The sequence below is a fragment of the Diceros bicornis genome, chromosome 17 (genome assembly GCF_020826845.1).
Source record: "Diceros bicornis minor isolate mBicDic1 chromosome 17, mDicBic1.mat.cur, whole genome shotgun sequence".
Lineage (NCBI taxonomy): Eukaryota > Metazoa > Chordata > Mammalia > Perissodactyla > Rhinocerotidae > Diceros > Diceros bicornis.
The window spans coordinates 28,693,236-28,709,314 of NC_080756.1; the positions used below are offsets into that span (position 1 = coordinate 28,693,236).

Below are 16,079 nucleotides of genomic sequence, written 5' to 3' on the forward strand. Positions count from 1 at the left end.
TCAATCTTGAAAGGTAGGCTGGGACAGGAGTGTGCCCTTCATGGAATAGGCCCTGATGGGTCTGTTATCGAAGGTTTTGAGCAAGTAAGTGAAGTAAATGATCGATAGTATGCTTTAGTAGTCAGGGTGGCAGCAATGTGGAGAAGCTGGATTGATCTGGTAGAGACTAGAGATGTGGAAACCACATACAAGGTTTTGTTATTGAATACATAGTATATTACTCAGTATTAGTCAGGGTTCTCCAAAGAAACAGAACCAGTGGGAGATGTATATATGAGAGAGAGAGAGAGAGAGAGAGGGAGATTTATGTATTATGAGGAATGGGCTCACATGATTATGGAGGCTGAGAAGATGGCATAATCTGCCCTCTTCATGCTAGAGACCCAGGAGAGCCAATGGTGTGAGTCCCAGTCTGAGGGCAGGAGAACACCAGTGTCCCAGCTCAAACAGGCAGGCTGAGAGAACAAACTCTCTCTTCCTTCTCTTTTTGTTCTATTTAGGGCCTCAATGGATTGGATGATGCCCACCCACATTGGGGAGGGCAATCTGCTTTACTCTGTTTACCAATTCAAATGTTAACCTTATCCAGAAATATGCTCACAGACACACCCAGAAATAATGTTTAACCAAATATCTGGGTACCCTGTGACCCAGTCAAGTTGACACACAAAATTAACCATCACACCTAGTGTATGCCGGGAAGTTTATTATCTCTAATCCTCATAACGGCAAGTACTACTATATCCACTTAACTGAAGAGGAGATAAAGGCTTAGAGAGGTTGAATAACATGCTCAAAACCTCACAACCACTAAGCAGTGGAGCTGTGATTTCGACACTGGTCTGCATAAGTGCTGTCCACTGCCATGCATTGTCTCACCTAGGAGACAGATGAGAGCCCACCCGGGGCAGTAGAGAGCTGGCGAGGCAGAGAGGGCACAAATGTAAAAACAAGAGAAGTTTTTCTGACGTTTTGTGGAAACATATACATTAATGTTCATTAGAATTTGGCCACTTACTGCATATGGAAAGTAGGAAGAGAATGAATAGCCAAATGCCATGATTTTGATCCTGACTTAGCGTGAAATTAGGTAATAGAGGGTAAGGAGCAAGTCCGGGGTGAGAAATGATGACTTCTGTTTTATATGTACTTGAGCTGGCATGTCCTTTCTGGGTCCTTCTCTATTCCTCAATCTCATTATACTCTACGTATACCTCTTTTGGAGCACTTAGGCTATTGTGATGTAGCTTGTTTTGTTTCTGTGCATGACTCCTTCCCCACCAATATGAGCTCCTCAAGGGCAGGGCCTCATTGTGTTTCTGTACCTCACACAGAGCAGGCTCATGGTAGGTGCTTCAGGTATGATAAGTGGGTTGGGGAACACTTGGTCAGAGAGGCTGGAGAGAACAATGGAAGTCCAAGGAGGAGGGATGTTTGAAATGATGTTGTGAAAATACAGTTGGGAGCCAACTAGAAATGAATGAAAGGCTTCAGCAGCATGGAGGGCCTGACTCATAGACACACTGAATTTGTCATGAAACCAGGGGGGCTGGTTTTCCTAATTATTTGCAAACACTGCTCAACTCCTTGGATGCAGAAATGGAGAAAAGAGTAGAGCAAAATGAGTGTTTTACAATAGATAACTCTGGAATTAAGGGAGGTGATAGGGGCAAGTGAGGCCATAAAAAAGAGAAAAAGAAGAGGTTGAGGGATTGAAGTCACGATGAGCACAGAGTATGTTTATTCCTGTAGCTTGAAAGTGCTTCAGTTTGTGTTTTGTTACTCATACTGTTCATAATTGTTGATTTTTTTTATGCTAAGAAAAATAAGCTTATTTAAGTATGCGTATAAATTTTCTTGACATTTATGGCATGAACAAGAGGTTAACTCAAGTTCTAGCTCTACATGTTCATTAGTTTGTGACCTTGGGAAAGTTGTCTAATCCCTCTGTGCTTCCTTTTTCTCCTTAATACCACCTACTCTTTCTTCGTAGGACACTTATGATGATGAAAAATGATCCACAAGGCATGAAGAGCTAATGAAATATTAGAAAATCCATTGAGATTTGAACAGATGCCCAATACTCTTGGTATTATGGACTGAATGCTTGTGTCTCCCCAAAATTCATATATTGAAGCCCTAACCCCAAATATAATTGTATTTGGAGGTGGGACCTTTGGGGGGTAGTTAGTTTAGATGAAGTCATGAAAGTGGAACCCTCATGATGGGATTAGTACCCTTATAAGAAGAAAACAGAGAGATCTCTGTCTCTCTCCACACACGTGCACCAAGGAAAGGCCAGGTAAGCACACAGTGAGAAGGTGGCCGCCTATAAGCCAGGAAGAGAGCCCCCACCAGGAACTGAATCTGCCCACACATTGATCTTGGACTTCCAGCCTCTAGAACCGTGAGAAATAAACGTCTGTTGTTTAAGCCACCCAGTCTATGGTATTTTGTTATAGCAGCCCAGGCTGACTGAGACACTTGGTGATTGATAAAATAATTAAAATTAAATTATGACTACCCAGAACATGTGCGGGTTAGTAGTTAGATAATAGGGTGTCAAGTTTTCTTGGCTTGTGGGGAGGGGGAAAGAAAGCCTTGAAATGTTCATTGTTTTTTTGGTGAAACTGTGGCTGGCACACCTCCTCTCTTCCTGAAGGCCTGCAGGGTATGAGAATGGCCTCCTCGGGCTGCCTTCAGGAGAGTACCCTGGTGTTGGGCTCTTGCTGTGCTTGATTATGGTCCAATGATAGGGCCTCAAATTGGGGAGCAAGGAGAGTAATACTTGAAGCTGGGCGGTGATTGTCTTGCTCCCAAGGAGGGCCCTGCTTTCTCCACAGAGGCGTCTTTACTTATAACAGAGAATTTAGTCTGTGAAGACTCAGCAGTGGGGAAGCCTCCTACAGTTGGCATCTTGTACTTCATTAGTCATAATGTGTTCTTCTTTTTCTCCCTTAAGTTTTCTGTAGTACATGGTAAAATCCATAAATAAAACAGACAGAAAAGGAAGGATAAGAGCAGGGAAAACCTTGAAGAAGTTCTAAGGGTCCTGCACCCTCAGCAGTTCTCACTTGGTCATCTCACTGCCAACATCATCGGCCCAGTTTAATCAAATATTATTGTTGCTTCTAATTAGTAACCCCTTTTTGCCCTTTTCTAAGTGGAGGTCATGGTCTTTAAATTTTCTCCTTACCATCCATTTCACCATGTCAGCCCTCTTGACATTTAGAGTCTCTTTCTTTGTGAATTTTTTTTTAGCAGCTCTATTGAAGTATAATTTACATACAGTAAATGGCACATATTTAAAGTTTATCATTTGATAAGTTTTGATGTATGTATATACTGTGAAACCCTCACCATAATCAAAATAGTGAACACATCCGTGCCCCTCAATACCTCTCCTTTATGCCCTTTGTAAGTCTGCCCTCCACAGACAGTCACTGGTCTGCTTTCTGTCAGACCATTTAGACTTGGGAGAAAGTTTTTAACTATAAATTCAGTATTTTTAATAGAGTATAGGACTGTATATTCAGGCTATTTCTTGAGTTAGCTTTGAAAGATTTTTGTCTCTTAGGAAATTTGCCTATTATACCTAAGATGTTGAATTTAATGCCATAAAGTTCATAATACTCCTTTATTCTTTTTTAAATATCTGTAGAATCTGTTGATTGATTGATTTCATTTCTCTTATTCGTGATATTGATAATCTGTGTCTTCTCTCTTTTTTCCTGATCAATCAGTGTATTAATTTCCTATGGATGCTGTAACAAATTACCGCAAACTTGGTAGCTTAAAGCAATAGAAATTTATTCTCACAGTCAGGTGGCCACAAGTTTGAAATCAGTTTCACTGGGTTGAAATCAAGGTGTCAACACAGCCATGCTCCCTCCAGAGGCTCCAGGGGACAGTCCATTCCTTTCTTTTTCCAGCTTCTAGTGGCAGCCGGCATTCCTTGGCTTATGGCTGCATCATTTCAGTTTTTGCATTTATGATCACATCGCCTTCGTCCATTCTGTCCTGAATCTCCCTTTGCCTCCCTCTTACTGGGATACGTGTGATTGCATTTAAGGCCAAACCAAATAATCCAGGATAATCTTTCCATCTCAAAATCCTTAACTTAATCACATCTGCAAAGTCCTTTTCTGATAGCTAAGGTAATATTAACAAATTCCAGAGATTAGGACGTGCATATCTTTTGAGGGGCTGTTATTCAGCCTACCCCAGTCTGGCTTGAAGTTTATCAATTTTGTTGATATTTTCAAAGAACCAGCTTTTGGTTTTGTTGATTTTTTTTTCTTCAACTGTCTCCTTATCTATTTCATGGATTTCCATTCTGATCTTTATTATTCTTTTTATCTTATGCTTATTTTGGGTTTCATTTGTCCCTCTTTTTCTGGTTTTGTAGGGTGGAAGCCAAAGTCATTGCTATAAATTTTCCTCTGTTCTACTTTAGCTCCATTCCATAAATTTTCATATGCTGCATTTTCATTTTCTTTCGCTTCAGAATACTTTCTAATTTCCCATTGTTTCTTTGATCCATGGAAATGTGTTATTTAGTTTCCAATTTGGGGGAATTTTCCAGTGATCTTTCAGTTACTGATTTCTATATTAATTTCATTATGGTCAGAGAACATTCTTTGTATTACATGAATCCTTTTAAATTAATTGAGACTGGTTTTAGAGCTCAGAATATCAAAATATAATCTATCTTGGTAAATGTTCTGAGACATTTACTCTTGGAAAGAATGTGTATTCTGCTCTTGATCAGTAGAGTGTTGTTTAAATGTCAGGTCAAGTTTGTTGATAGTGTTGTTGAAGTCTTCTATATCTTTGCTGATTTTCAGCCTCCTTATTCTATCAGTTATTGAGAAAGGGGTGATGAAATATCTGAGTATAATTGTGGGTTTTTCTGTTTCCCCTTGTAGTTGTATTGGGTTTGGTTTCATATATTTTGAAGCTCTTATTAGGTGCATAGACATTTAGGATTGTTATGTCCTGTTGATGAATTAATCTTTTTATTGTTACAGGTTGTATTTTCCTGTTTTTTTGCATGCCTGGTAATTTTTTATTGTATGCCAGACATTATGAATTTTATCTTACTGTTGAACTTTGTTCTGGGATGCTCTTCAGTTGCTGGGAAGCAGTTGGGTCTTGCTTTTAATATGTTTCAGATGGTACCCAAGCAGTGTTTAATCTAGGACTAAATTTATAACATTACCTAGGTAAAAACCTGAATACTCCTCCTTGTGATCTAGGTTTTTCATTCTGGTAAGTTCCTGAAATTGACTTCTTTAATCCTTCCCTGAGCTCTTTCCCCTGCCACACACATATCCGCTGATCAGTACTCCATTGAATACTCAAAGGGGACTGCAGATCTCCATTGTCCTTTCTCCTCTCTGGCGTTCTGCCCCGTGACCTCTAGTCATTTTGGCATCGCTGGATTCTGAGCTGCATCTTTTCAACTCAAGGAGACCATGACGGTCTGCCTGGTTTCCCTTCCCTGTGCTGCAACTTGGAAACTTTTTCGAGGCATTAAGCTGGGATAGTTGTAGGGTTTACCTCATTTGTTTCCTGAACCTCAGGGGTCACTGCCCTTCATTGCGTGTTATGCATTATCATGATAACTATTGTTTCACACATTGTTGCATGGCTTTTTAGTTGTTTCGTGTTGGAGGTAAATCTGATATAACTGTTAGTCCATTTTGGCTGGAAGTGGAAATCAAGAGCCGGGATTTTGTACAAAGTCTGTTCTAGTGAATTTTTTTTTTTTTTTTTTTGGTGAGGAAGACTAGCCCTGAGCTAACATCCGATGCCAATCCTCCTCTTTTTGCTGAGGACGACCAGCCATGGGCTAACATCCGATGCCAATCCTCCTCTTTTTGCTGAGGAAGACCGGCCATGAGCTAACATCCGATGCCAATCCTTCTCCTTTTGCTGAGGAAGACCGGCCCTGGGCTAACATCTGTGCCCATCTTTCTCTACTTTGTATGGGACGCCGCCACAGCGTGGCTTGACAAGCGGTGCGTCAGTGCGCGCCCGGGGCCTGCAAACCCTGGGCCGCCGCAGCAGAGCGCGCGCACTCAACCGTCCGCCACGGGACCGGCCCCTGCGTTTTTAATCAGACCTGGAGAAACTTCTATAGGCCCAGCTCAAGACAGTCTGTTCACAGGAATGGCTGCACTTGTGGGGCCGTCCTTTTCCTCTCTGCCATCAGAGCCCCACCACACTCAGACAACCATTGTGAAAGTTACACAGTATGAGGTGTTCGACTGAAGGAAAACATGAACCCATTTGCGGTTCTTGCATCTACTGTATAATTATGTGTTACATTTTAAATCCTGTATTTCCAATCTGCTTTAGTTGTTTAGAGGTTTTACTTTTTATTGTGTGGGAATTTCTCTGTTTCAAAGACACAAATTTTTTTTTTTAATTAAATGTAAAATGTTTGTATACACAAAATGTTTTTAATTACAAAAATCAAAAGAAATTTAATAGAGCATGACATTTTTAAATTTTCACTTACGAACATTCAACCAATTAATATATTTGATTCTTTTCTTCTGCCTCATGGCTTCGGTGATATAAAGATTAATGATGGTTTGCATTTGTTAAGTCAGTTTTACTGCCTAATAAAGCTAGGTTTATAATTTTAATGAAAGGAAATACTTTAATTTTGTTTAGGCATAATCAGATGTGCAGCTGCTGTGACCAAAATTTATCTGTAAAAAAAAAAAAAAGAAAAGTCCAGTCTAGTAAAGGCACTACCATTGCTTATTTTTGACAGGAAATCCAAACCAAGAGAAAGTCCAAAGCCCAGATTTTTAAAAACTAGGAAATAAATATGTGGTGTTTATGTAGTAGTTTATCTCTTGATATTTTTTGGCAAGTCAAACTTGAATCCTAATTCGTCATAATTTTCTTTTTATTTTTCTGTCCTCCAAAATCTATATTACCTAATCTGCCAATCAAATCATGGTACAGTTTAATCGTGAAAGTAGTTGCAGCTGTCTAAAGATTATAATAGATTTCTTACAGAAGGCCAGTTTCTCATCTGTGGAGGTTACTAAAAGCTCAAAAATGAGTTTTGTTTTGTTGTCATTGTTGCTGTTTTTTAAATTTTCCGTGGTACACAAGGTGAATGATAATCTTTCTTATTTGAATTTTTTGATTTCTGGAAATAGGTAGATTTTTATATGATGCTGTGTACGTTCCTTATTTTGTGGTTCATTTGTAGATAACTAAATTTGTACATGAGCCTGGCATCTTCAGACAACTGATCCAGATAAATTTCAATATTGGCACGGTAAAGTTCCCAAAATCTACCTATTCCACACAACCTTTCTGATAGACTAGGTTTTAATACTGCTTTACTTGAATCTAAAGCAATTTGACACTTACATTACTCTCAGCCTGCTTTCTAAATGAGTTGTCACTGCGTTGAGCTTTGAATGACCGTCAATGTTTCTTTATCTGTGTCCTATCTTACTATTGAGAGAGAAAATCGTTTGCAGTAAATCATGTCTTCATGCAATTATAATCACCCACGTAGAGATGAATATTTTCACCCCTGTAATGTTCAGTTCTAATTCATGTGCTGGCTTGACATCCCATATTAACTTTTATTGCTGAGATGACAGCATATTCTGTTCCATTTCTGTGAACTGGAGTATCAACTTTCCAAAAGATTTCTGAAATGGTGAAACTTCCTTGGATTTTAATTTACTTGACTTGGTTTATGGTTCACTAATGAAACTTGGACTCCAGGAAAAGTGCCTCTAATTAAGCAGTTAATATCCCAGTGATCCCAGGTCATCTCTTCTAACAGCAGGAATACAATAGGTCCCAGGAGTCAACTCTGGCCCCATAAGGACACGCTATAGACTGCCTCTTAAGGCTAAAGTGAAGGTGTTAAGTGATGCACTTCTGAGAATAGAAGGGGCACTTTTAGTAATTATGTCCAGACAACAGCCATCAATAAGGTTAATCACCTTACTTAAGGCCTCAGAGGTTCAGATCTACAGCTTTCCAGAATTAGTCTAGAGTTCTGATATAAAGATGAAGGGATGTGCATCATTTTGAAAGCCCGTTTATATATTTTGAAATGATCATTGAATGCCGCTTAGGAAACTATTCAAAATCTAGAAATAACATATATATACCTGTATAAAGTAGACATTAAAAATTTTTTCTTATGTTACCTTTTTGGTAACTTTTATTAATAATATCCATTTTAGCTGTAACCAGCTCTGATGTCATGCCGAAATCCTTAACTTTAGTTGGATAGATTGGAATAAATTTTGTTACTTTAGTCAAATAAATTGGAATAAATTCTGTTCCTTGTTTATTTTTAATAAACACCATTCTTTTGGTTGATTAAAGCAGTTTTACCAGTGACTTTGTAAGTAGTCCCACATTGAATGCATTTTAAGTAATAATTAATTGACAAGGCAGTGGAAGAACAAAGAGTGGTTCATACAGCTCATAGGGATTTAAGGAAGAATAATTTCTGACAGTTACAGTTATGTAGGACTTCCTAGTAAGAATCCATAAATTGCTTTACCTTGAATACTCTCTTGTTACTTTTACAGTTTAAACTCAAATATATACTGTCTGTTTTAAAAAATACATGGTGCCCAGATTTCTGTAAAAGTCTATATGTTTTATTTTAAAATGCCCAGTTATGTCGATTTCACAGAATTTGGGGAAATTTATCCTAATGGGAATAATTACTATGGGAGCTAAAAATAATAGATGTGTCCTTCTTTTTCTTTCTTTTTTAAAAAAGCCGGACCTGTGATCTGCAGAATGCTGACTTACCCCCCAACTCGCCGAGCTTTAATTGTGGGTTGTGGCCTACAAATGTTCCAACAGCTCTCAGGCATTAACACCATCATGTATGTATTTCTTTCTGGCTTTTTACTGAAAAGATTGTGAAGGAATTATTTTACATGGAAAAAAGAATAGGACTCTCAGTGATTTGTCATTAAATGTGTAGGATTCTCCTTTTGGAAGAGACTCAACTTTACAATTTTTTTAATCCTATCAGTTTATAACTAGAAGGAGGTGATTTGTTTTGTTTGTTGTAATTATTGGCTTTATTTGATTTCATACAATTTCTCTTTTATGCCATCCGGTACTTATATTTTGAGCTAATGAATGTTGTCATTTCATTGATGCCATTCCTTGATGCTGGTTAGAAAGTAAAGCAAAAGAGGATCACCTGGCATTGTCAGAGATTAATGGGTACACAAATAACTAGTTCATTTCCTTGTGGGACAGTCAGTTACAATGCATTACGACAAGAACATTAATAGAAGTATGTTTATGCAACCAGAGTACAGTGGATTGGAGATGGAGTGGGAGCAGAGAAGTGGGGAAGACACAAAAGTTCCCTGTTTTCTAGTTTTCAGAGTAATCCTCAAAGCTGTATGTGTGTTGGGGGTGGAGCCAGGTGAATAGTAGGGTTCTACCATGTTTCATTCATTCAATATTAAACCCATTTTTGACGGCCTATTTTGTATTACATACACAGCAGTGAATAAGGTAGACATGATCCTTGGCATCACAGAGTATACAGGCTGGTGGAGGAAGCACACATTAAATAAACTCACAGTTTAATATAGAATTTCAATTGTGATAGGGCTGTACAGGACTATTTAAGTTCTCCACAGCCTAGACTTTTATGATCCTAGGTAATAGAATGTGGATTAGAGAAAAGTCTTGAGTTTTGCTGAGAAACTGGTTGTTGGGTGAAAAGCTACTAAGTCTTAGAAGCTTTTCCCCCCTACCTATTGGTTAAAATTTTTCATTAGAAAAATACAAATTATATAATATTAAATTTTACCTGGTAAACCATTTGTATTTGGGATTCTTGATATTTTCCTTTAAAATTATTTGTGATATGATGAATTATTTAGTGGTAATGTGAGAAGAGTCAGTTGGTTCAAATAATTTAAAAATAATGATGAGGGCCCCATGACCCATTAGATTAAATCAAGATTTGTTAAGAAACTCCACTTTAAATACATCCACACCCTTTGTGAATTTGACTTTAATCATAATCCTTGATAGACTACAACTTCCTGGGCTACATTTTAAATATTTGGTCCTGTCTTCCTTCCCTCTACCATTTATTTTCATTTTTCCTCACCTTTATCAGTTCTGTTAAGGCCATCCGTTGGCATAGTGCCCAGCGTGTTTGTTTTCTGGATGTGGCACGCCATGACTGTTCTGAGACATGCCCACTGTCCTCAGTGTGGTGATGGTATGGAATTGTAACAAGGCTAGTACCAAGCTTTCAAATAATGCAGTGCGGGAATAGCGTTATGTGAATATCTAGTTTATCAACCTAATTTAAAATATGTCCTGTTTCTGAAAATCTTTTTTACTTGTTCTACCCTTTAAAAAAAGGCATTTAAATGTGACAAATTTAAAAGCGTATAAAATGAATTTTTGTTGTACTTTTTTGTGTTCCTGTGAAACAGGGATCATGAACAGAGCCAACTCTAATTGATGGATAGTGGCTGAGCCCAGTGTGTTCCTAGCTGAAGTGACTGTCGTAGTCCATTTGTGGTATCTAGTGTAAAATGTGCTGATTAAGGTTTTTAAATTTTAATAAAGCATTCATCTCTCCAAATCACTGTCTTTTCACAGTGAGATCAAGCAATATGAGTATAAGGATCCTGAGATTCCTTAAGATTTATGGATAGTCATTAATGTGCTTTGCCTATCACAGACTGTCCTGATATAGGTAATGTTGTCATACAGCTTTTGTCTGCAGTTGAGTATTAATCCTAGAAAGTAGGAAGAATAAAGTAAAGTAAATGATGGTTAAATTTAGATTGTGTCTACATGATGCAAAACAGCTAGTCAACTCCCTGAAGAAATTAATATGACATTAATGTCTGGAGGTTAGAGGGTTAAATGCTTAAATGATATGATACCTATGCTAAGTAACTGTTGCTTATTCATCATTCACAATTTCAGACATTCATAGTTTAAGCCCATAAAACTTAGTCTGAATCAATCTCATTGTAATAGGCTGCACTACTGTCATTATCTGGGTGGAAAATGACTAATCTGGGACTCTCATATAATATGTTTTCTTCTACTCTCTCTAGTTTATAGTTGTGTTGTGTGTGCGTGTGTGTGTATCTTTTCCCAATATTCTTAAGATTCAGTAAATACTATCATAAATTTTGTTTCTTCTAATTTAAAATAAATCTAATTGGAACCTAATAGTTTATTTTTTGTTGTTTTTAGTAGAAAATATTGACTATATATTTTTTACTTTAAAAATGTTATTTTGTTAATTCAGAGTTCTGTTTTTATGGATATTTCATTATGTATATTTCATTACTCTTCCTCCTTCTTTCCAGCTTCTTTGCTTTTAAGTGGGAAATAAAGTAGGCAGTGTTCTATCCACAACCCAAACCTAATAATATGTAAAAGTTGAAATGTTTTTTGTAAAACCCATCTTTCACACCAAAGTGTGTGTGCACCTGAAATATGAGGTTTTGAATTCTATTTCTTACCAAGAAAAGTTCATAGAAAGGGCATATGGAAAAATATTGAAAGATAAATCATCCTTACAATTGTATTATATAAGCATACCATGTTTAGTTTTCTCTCTTCTCCCTCTTAAGATATTTCTTTCTTTTTTTTTTTTAATAATTTCATTTATTTGTTTTTCCCCCAAAGCCCCAGTAGATAGCTGTATGTAATAGTTACACATCCTTCCAGTTGCTGCATGTGGGATGCGGCCTCAGCATGGCCAGAGAAGCGGTGCGTTGGTGCGCTCCCGGGATCCGAACCCGGGCCGCCAGCAGCGGAGCGTGCACACTCAACCGCCAAGCCACAGGGCCAGCCCCAAGATATTTATTTCTATCTCCTTGACCTATTTAATATCCTATCTCAATCAAGGAAATAGATTTTCTTCTTGGAATATTTGATTTTCTCATCGTCTGCCATGAAAATATCTATATATATTGTGTATGCATATGTCTAAGTATCTTTTATTGAATGATAACTCACGTTTATATCCTAACCCATACCTTATCATCCTCTATCCTATGGAACAGAGGACTTCTAGATTCTTAAAACCATTACATTCTTCAAACACTACATTTAACTTTTAGAAGAGATGATTTTCTAATATGACTCTAATCACTTAATTTTAAACATGCAGCTGAATAGATTATTTTCTGTTCACAAGAGAGAAAGAACAGAGCAAATGGAGTACTAGCTTTCCTGATATAAAAGTGTTGATATTGTTGCACTGTATCTCAGAGACCAATAAAATATTTCCATGTGTGTCAAAATAAAGGGGAGAGGAGTGATACGTGAAGATAATGATGATTAACGTGAAGAAAACTCTCTTAAATTCTCATTGTGATCTATTCTAAACCCTAGTTATAATGTCAATAATTTTCCATTTTCCGTCTAAGAAATTTTATCTGATAGCTATTAACAAATGGACCCGTTCCACATTATTATTATTATTACAACCAAAATGTGTGTGTGTGAGTAATTAGGTAGATAGGTAGGTAGAAAGAAAGACAAATAAAGAAAATACCGGGTTCTTTCTGGGTTTGATAACATCTTGCTTCTTTTGAGGAACTTATAATAAGCTGTATTTTGATATATTCTGATAAACATATGATCAATCTACCTTGGACAGGTGGAAGGTATCAGATTTTTACCTGGGAGGACCAAGTGGTTAAGTGGCTCATTTTAGGGTTACACAGAAAATCAGTAGTAAAGAAAACAAAGAAATCCAGAATTTTAAGCTTTTGAGTCAGCTTCAGGTAAAAAGGATTGTAGGGGAATAAACTTCTTTTGGACACTCTGTACCAATCCTGTGCTTTGAAGCTATTCTTCTTTTAGATTAATACTCCCAGATTCATCTCTTCTTACTCTTCCCTTTTCTAGTAAAAGTAGGGGTGGGAAATGGGCAATTATGTTGGATGGGCAGATCATTCTTACTTCCATAACTGCTTTACCCATTTCCCCAGGAGATTACTTGTCCATTGTATTTACATAATAAAGACCTTTGAAAACTGTGCCCTGGTAATAATAATGTTAATAGCTATCATTTATTGAGCATTAAATACCAGGTACTACTCTATCATGTATTAAGTCAATACATAATAACAGAAAAGAAAACAATAGGGCAAAACTGTTAGCCCCTCTAATGGTGTAATTATTTTTTATTGTCATGATAGTAACAAACATTTTTACTGCTTTGCATATATAACACTATAAAATATTTTCATAGACTTGATCTCTCTTGATCTTCATAAAAATCCTGTCAAGTAGGCAAGGCAGTTCTTCTGTAACTTTCACACAATTAATCAGTTTTAGAGCTGAGGGTAGAACCCTGATTTTCTGACTCCAGATCACCTGGGCTACCCTTTAGTTTCGGAACACCCAAAATGCCCAGAGCTGACTGTTTAAGGCTTGTTTAGGGGTGATGTAAGGTAAGAAATCACAGTTAGTGAAATTCAGTGCCATCCAAGGATAAAAATCTAAAATGACTGTGTACTCCTGAAATTGCATCCATCTCAAGAATAATGAAACTCATCAAATTCTTTAATCTGCTCATACCCAGTTATGTCCTGATGTAGAGTTCCTGGACAAGCCAGTTTGATGGTTAGATGAGTCATTTATATTTGTAATCATATTTAATTAATTTAATTTCATAAGTGGTATTTCTGAATCTGTTCCATGCTCGCATTTTATCCTCAACAAGCTCTCCTAGTATAAAAAATTACCATGCAATCAGGAAACGTGGCACAATAAGCAGTCATGGCCAGATGGTGCTAAATGTAAAGAAAAATAAAAGTGACAGGAAATAAGAAGAAAAGAATAAGGATTCATGCACTCTCGTGTTGTAAATCTGAGCCAGAGGTGAGGTTTTGCTCTCTGAAACGCTTAGCAGGCAGGATGAATGGACCAATGCACCGGCTCACTAATGTGAGCCTTTCTTCTCTCTCTGCCTCCTCAGTAGGGCTCTGAACATAATCCAAAAAGCAGTTGAAAGATAATGTGCTTATCTCATTGGAATGTTTCAAGATGAGTGTATTTCAGTCATTTGTGTTCATTGGATGAAAGTCATTGAATAGATGAGAAAATGTTAAGGTTCATGGTTCACTCTTAAAGATGAGTTTAATGGGCTAGGAAGAATATTGACCCAGGAATCAGGAGAATTAGTTTCAATATCTGTCTCCACCGTGGGACTTGGAGCATGCCAGTTAATTGTCTTCTTTATAATTGTCTATAAAGTGAAGTAGATGGACTTTAATGTACATTTGAATGAGGAAAAATGGAGTGTCAAGTAGAAGTGGAAGCTAAAACATTTATGTTTGAAATACTTTAAACCTTTCTTGGATAAAAAACTATCATGCTGTAGGAGATCGATTTTAGTCCAAAAAAGAAAAATGTATTTTGTTCACACAAATTCTGAAAGATTTATTAAATGCTCACCACATGCTGATCATTGTCCTAGATGCTTAGCTTCTTATATGTTAAGACCACGTTTTTATTTTTCAACTATATCTTTGAAGAAGGACGATCTTGGTTAAGGTTGATGATGCCTCTTTCTCCCAAGATTGTGTAGCAGACCTATAACCTGATGTCAAGGAACTTTCCTTGGCTTCTGTAATGTTGTAAAGGTACACTCCAGCCCAGTGAACTTCACTGGCCTCTCAAATGATGTACACATGGAATACAAGGGAAAGGATGCACCTTCTACCTCTGGAATCTGAAGCCATTTTTGGTGCAGATAGATCATGATCTTATCATACAAAACACAGCATTCTCATCAGGCGAGGCTCTGAACAGAATGACTTTGTAGTGGAACCGTCAGAATGCTCCTCATCACTTTCCATTTCCCTGTGTATATTTTGCACACCTGTCTTTGTTTGGGTTCCCCAAAACAGATCCTAAGACAAAGAGTTGGATGCAGATGACTTTGGGGGATGATATCAAGAAGCATCAGTAAGAAAATGGGGAAATGTGGCATTGGTAAGCAGGTTATCTCAGTAAGCAGTTAGCTCAATCCTGCTGAGGAATAGTGTAGAATGTGCTGCAGAACTATTCAAGGAGTATTTATTCATGATCCCCAGTCCCTCAATGTGAGGAATCCCCCTGCAGATGGTCAGTGCAGTCCTTCTGGGCTTCCCTGAATAATATTCCATGGTGCCAGAACTCTCAGGCAAAGTAGAGAGACACAGGGAGATTTAGCTAGAAACTGTCAGATTCTACAGTGAGTTTCCATGATACCTGCAAAGGAATTGAGAGAGGGGCCAAGAGCATGTGGGGCAGGGCCTTAAGAGCATCTGTTTAAAAGCCTGCATCTTCAAATATGTGTAAAAATAAATTTGCACAATATGGACGTGAACTTTCGTAGTATCTTTCATGGATATGGCAAATTCATTTTTACTGAAAAAAGGTTACTAGCTGTATAGAAAGTAAACAATAAAATGGGAGTTTCATAAGAAATGATGAGAATATATTTTCTTGAATGTTATAATCTTTTGCTTTCTTTGTGTAGTTTACAAACAATTTTTGTCGTGTCACAGGAATCTTAAAACTACATCTCCTAAAGTATTTATTCATTCCTTCACCCAACATTTACTCTATTGTTGATAGAACTTCAGATATTTGGAAACTATAATTCTTGTCTTTGAGAAGTCTGTATTCTGTCTGAGCAGATAGACACAATTTGAGTGCAGCGTTATAAAAACCACACAAATATGCTGTAGGTACACAGAAAAATGAGGGACTAGTTCTACCTGGAACATGAAGAGGGCACATATAAGTGATTTTTTGTTATATTTTTAAAAACTCCTTTATATAAGGTTGTTTTCTGGGCAGAAACATGGTACATCAAATATTAACACAACCTTTGGTGTTAAATCTGTTTGAATCCAAACCCGCCACACTTGCTAACTATAAACTCTACAAGCTACTTAACTTCTTAGAGCGTCAGTGATCTGGAAAGAGAAATAATAGCTCCTGCAGTTCTTATGGTGATTAAATGAGATAGCGTATATAGTTCAGGCCCATGGGAGGAA

The 16,079-nt window shown here is 37.3% G+C and overlaps 1 protein-coding gene across 1 annotated transcript in view; it reads left to right on the forward strand.

Annotated features, from left to right (window-relative positions):
- SLC2A13 (solute carrier family 2 member 13) overlaps window positions 1–16,079 on the forward strand; it is a 330,082-nt gene that overhangs the window by 144,327 nt on the left and 169,676 nt on the right. Inside the window, exon 4 of the mRNA XM_058558506.1 lies at window positions 8,789–8,897. Within this exon, the coding sequence (XP_058414489.1) occupies window positions 8,789–8,897 (109 nt within the window). The remainder of the gene's footprint in view (window positions 1–8,788; window positions 8,898–16,079) is intronic.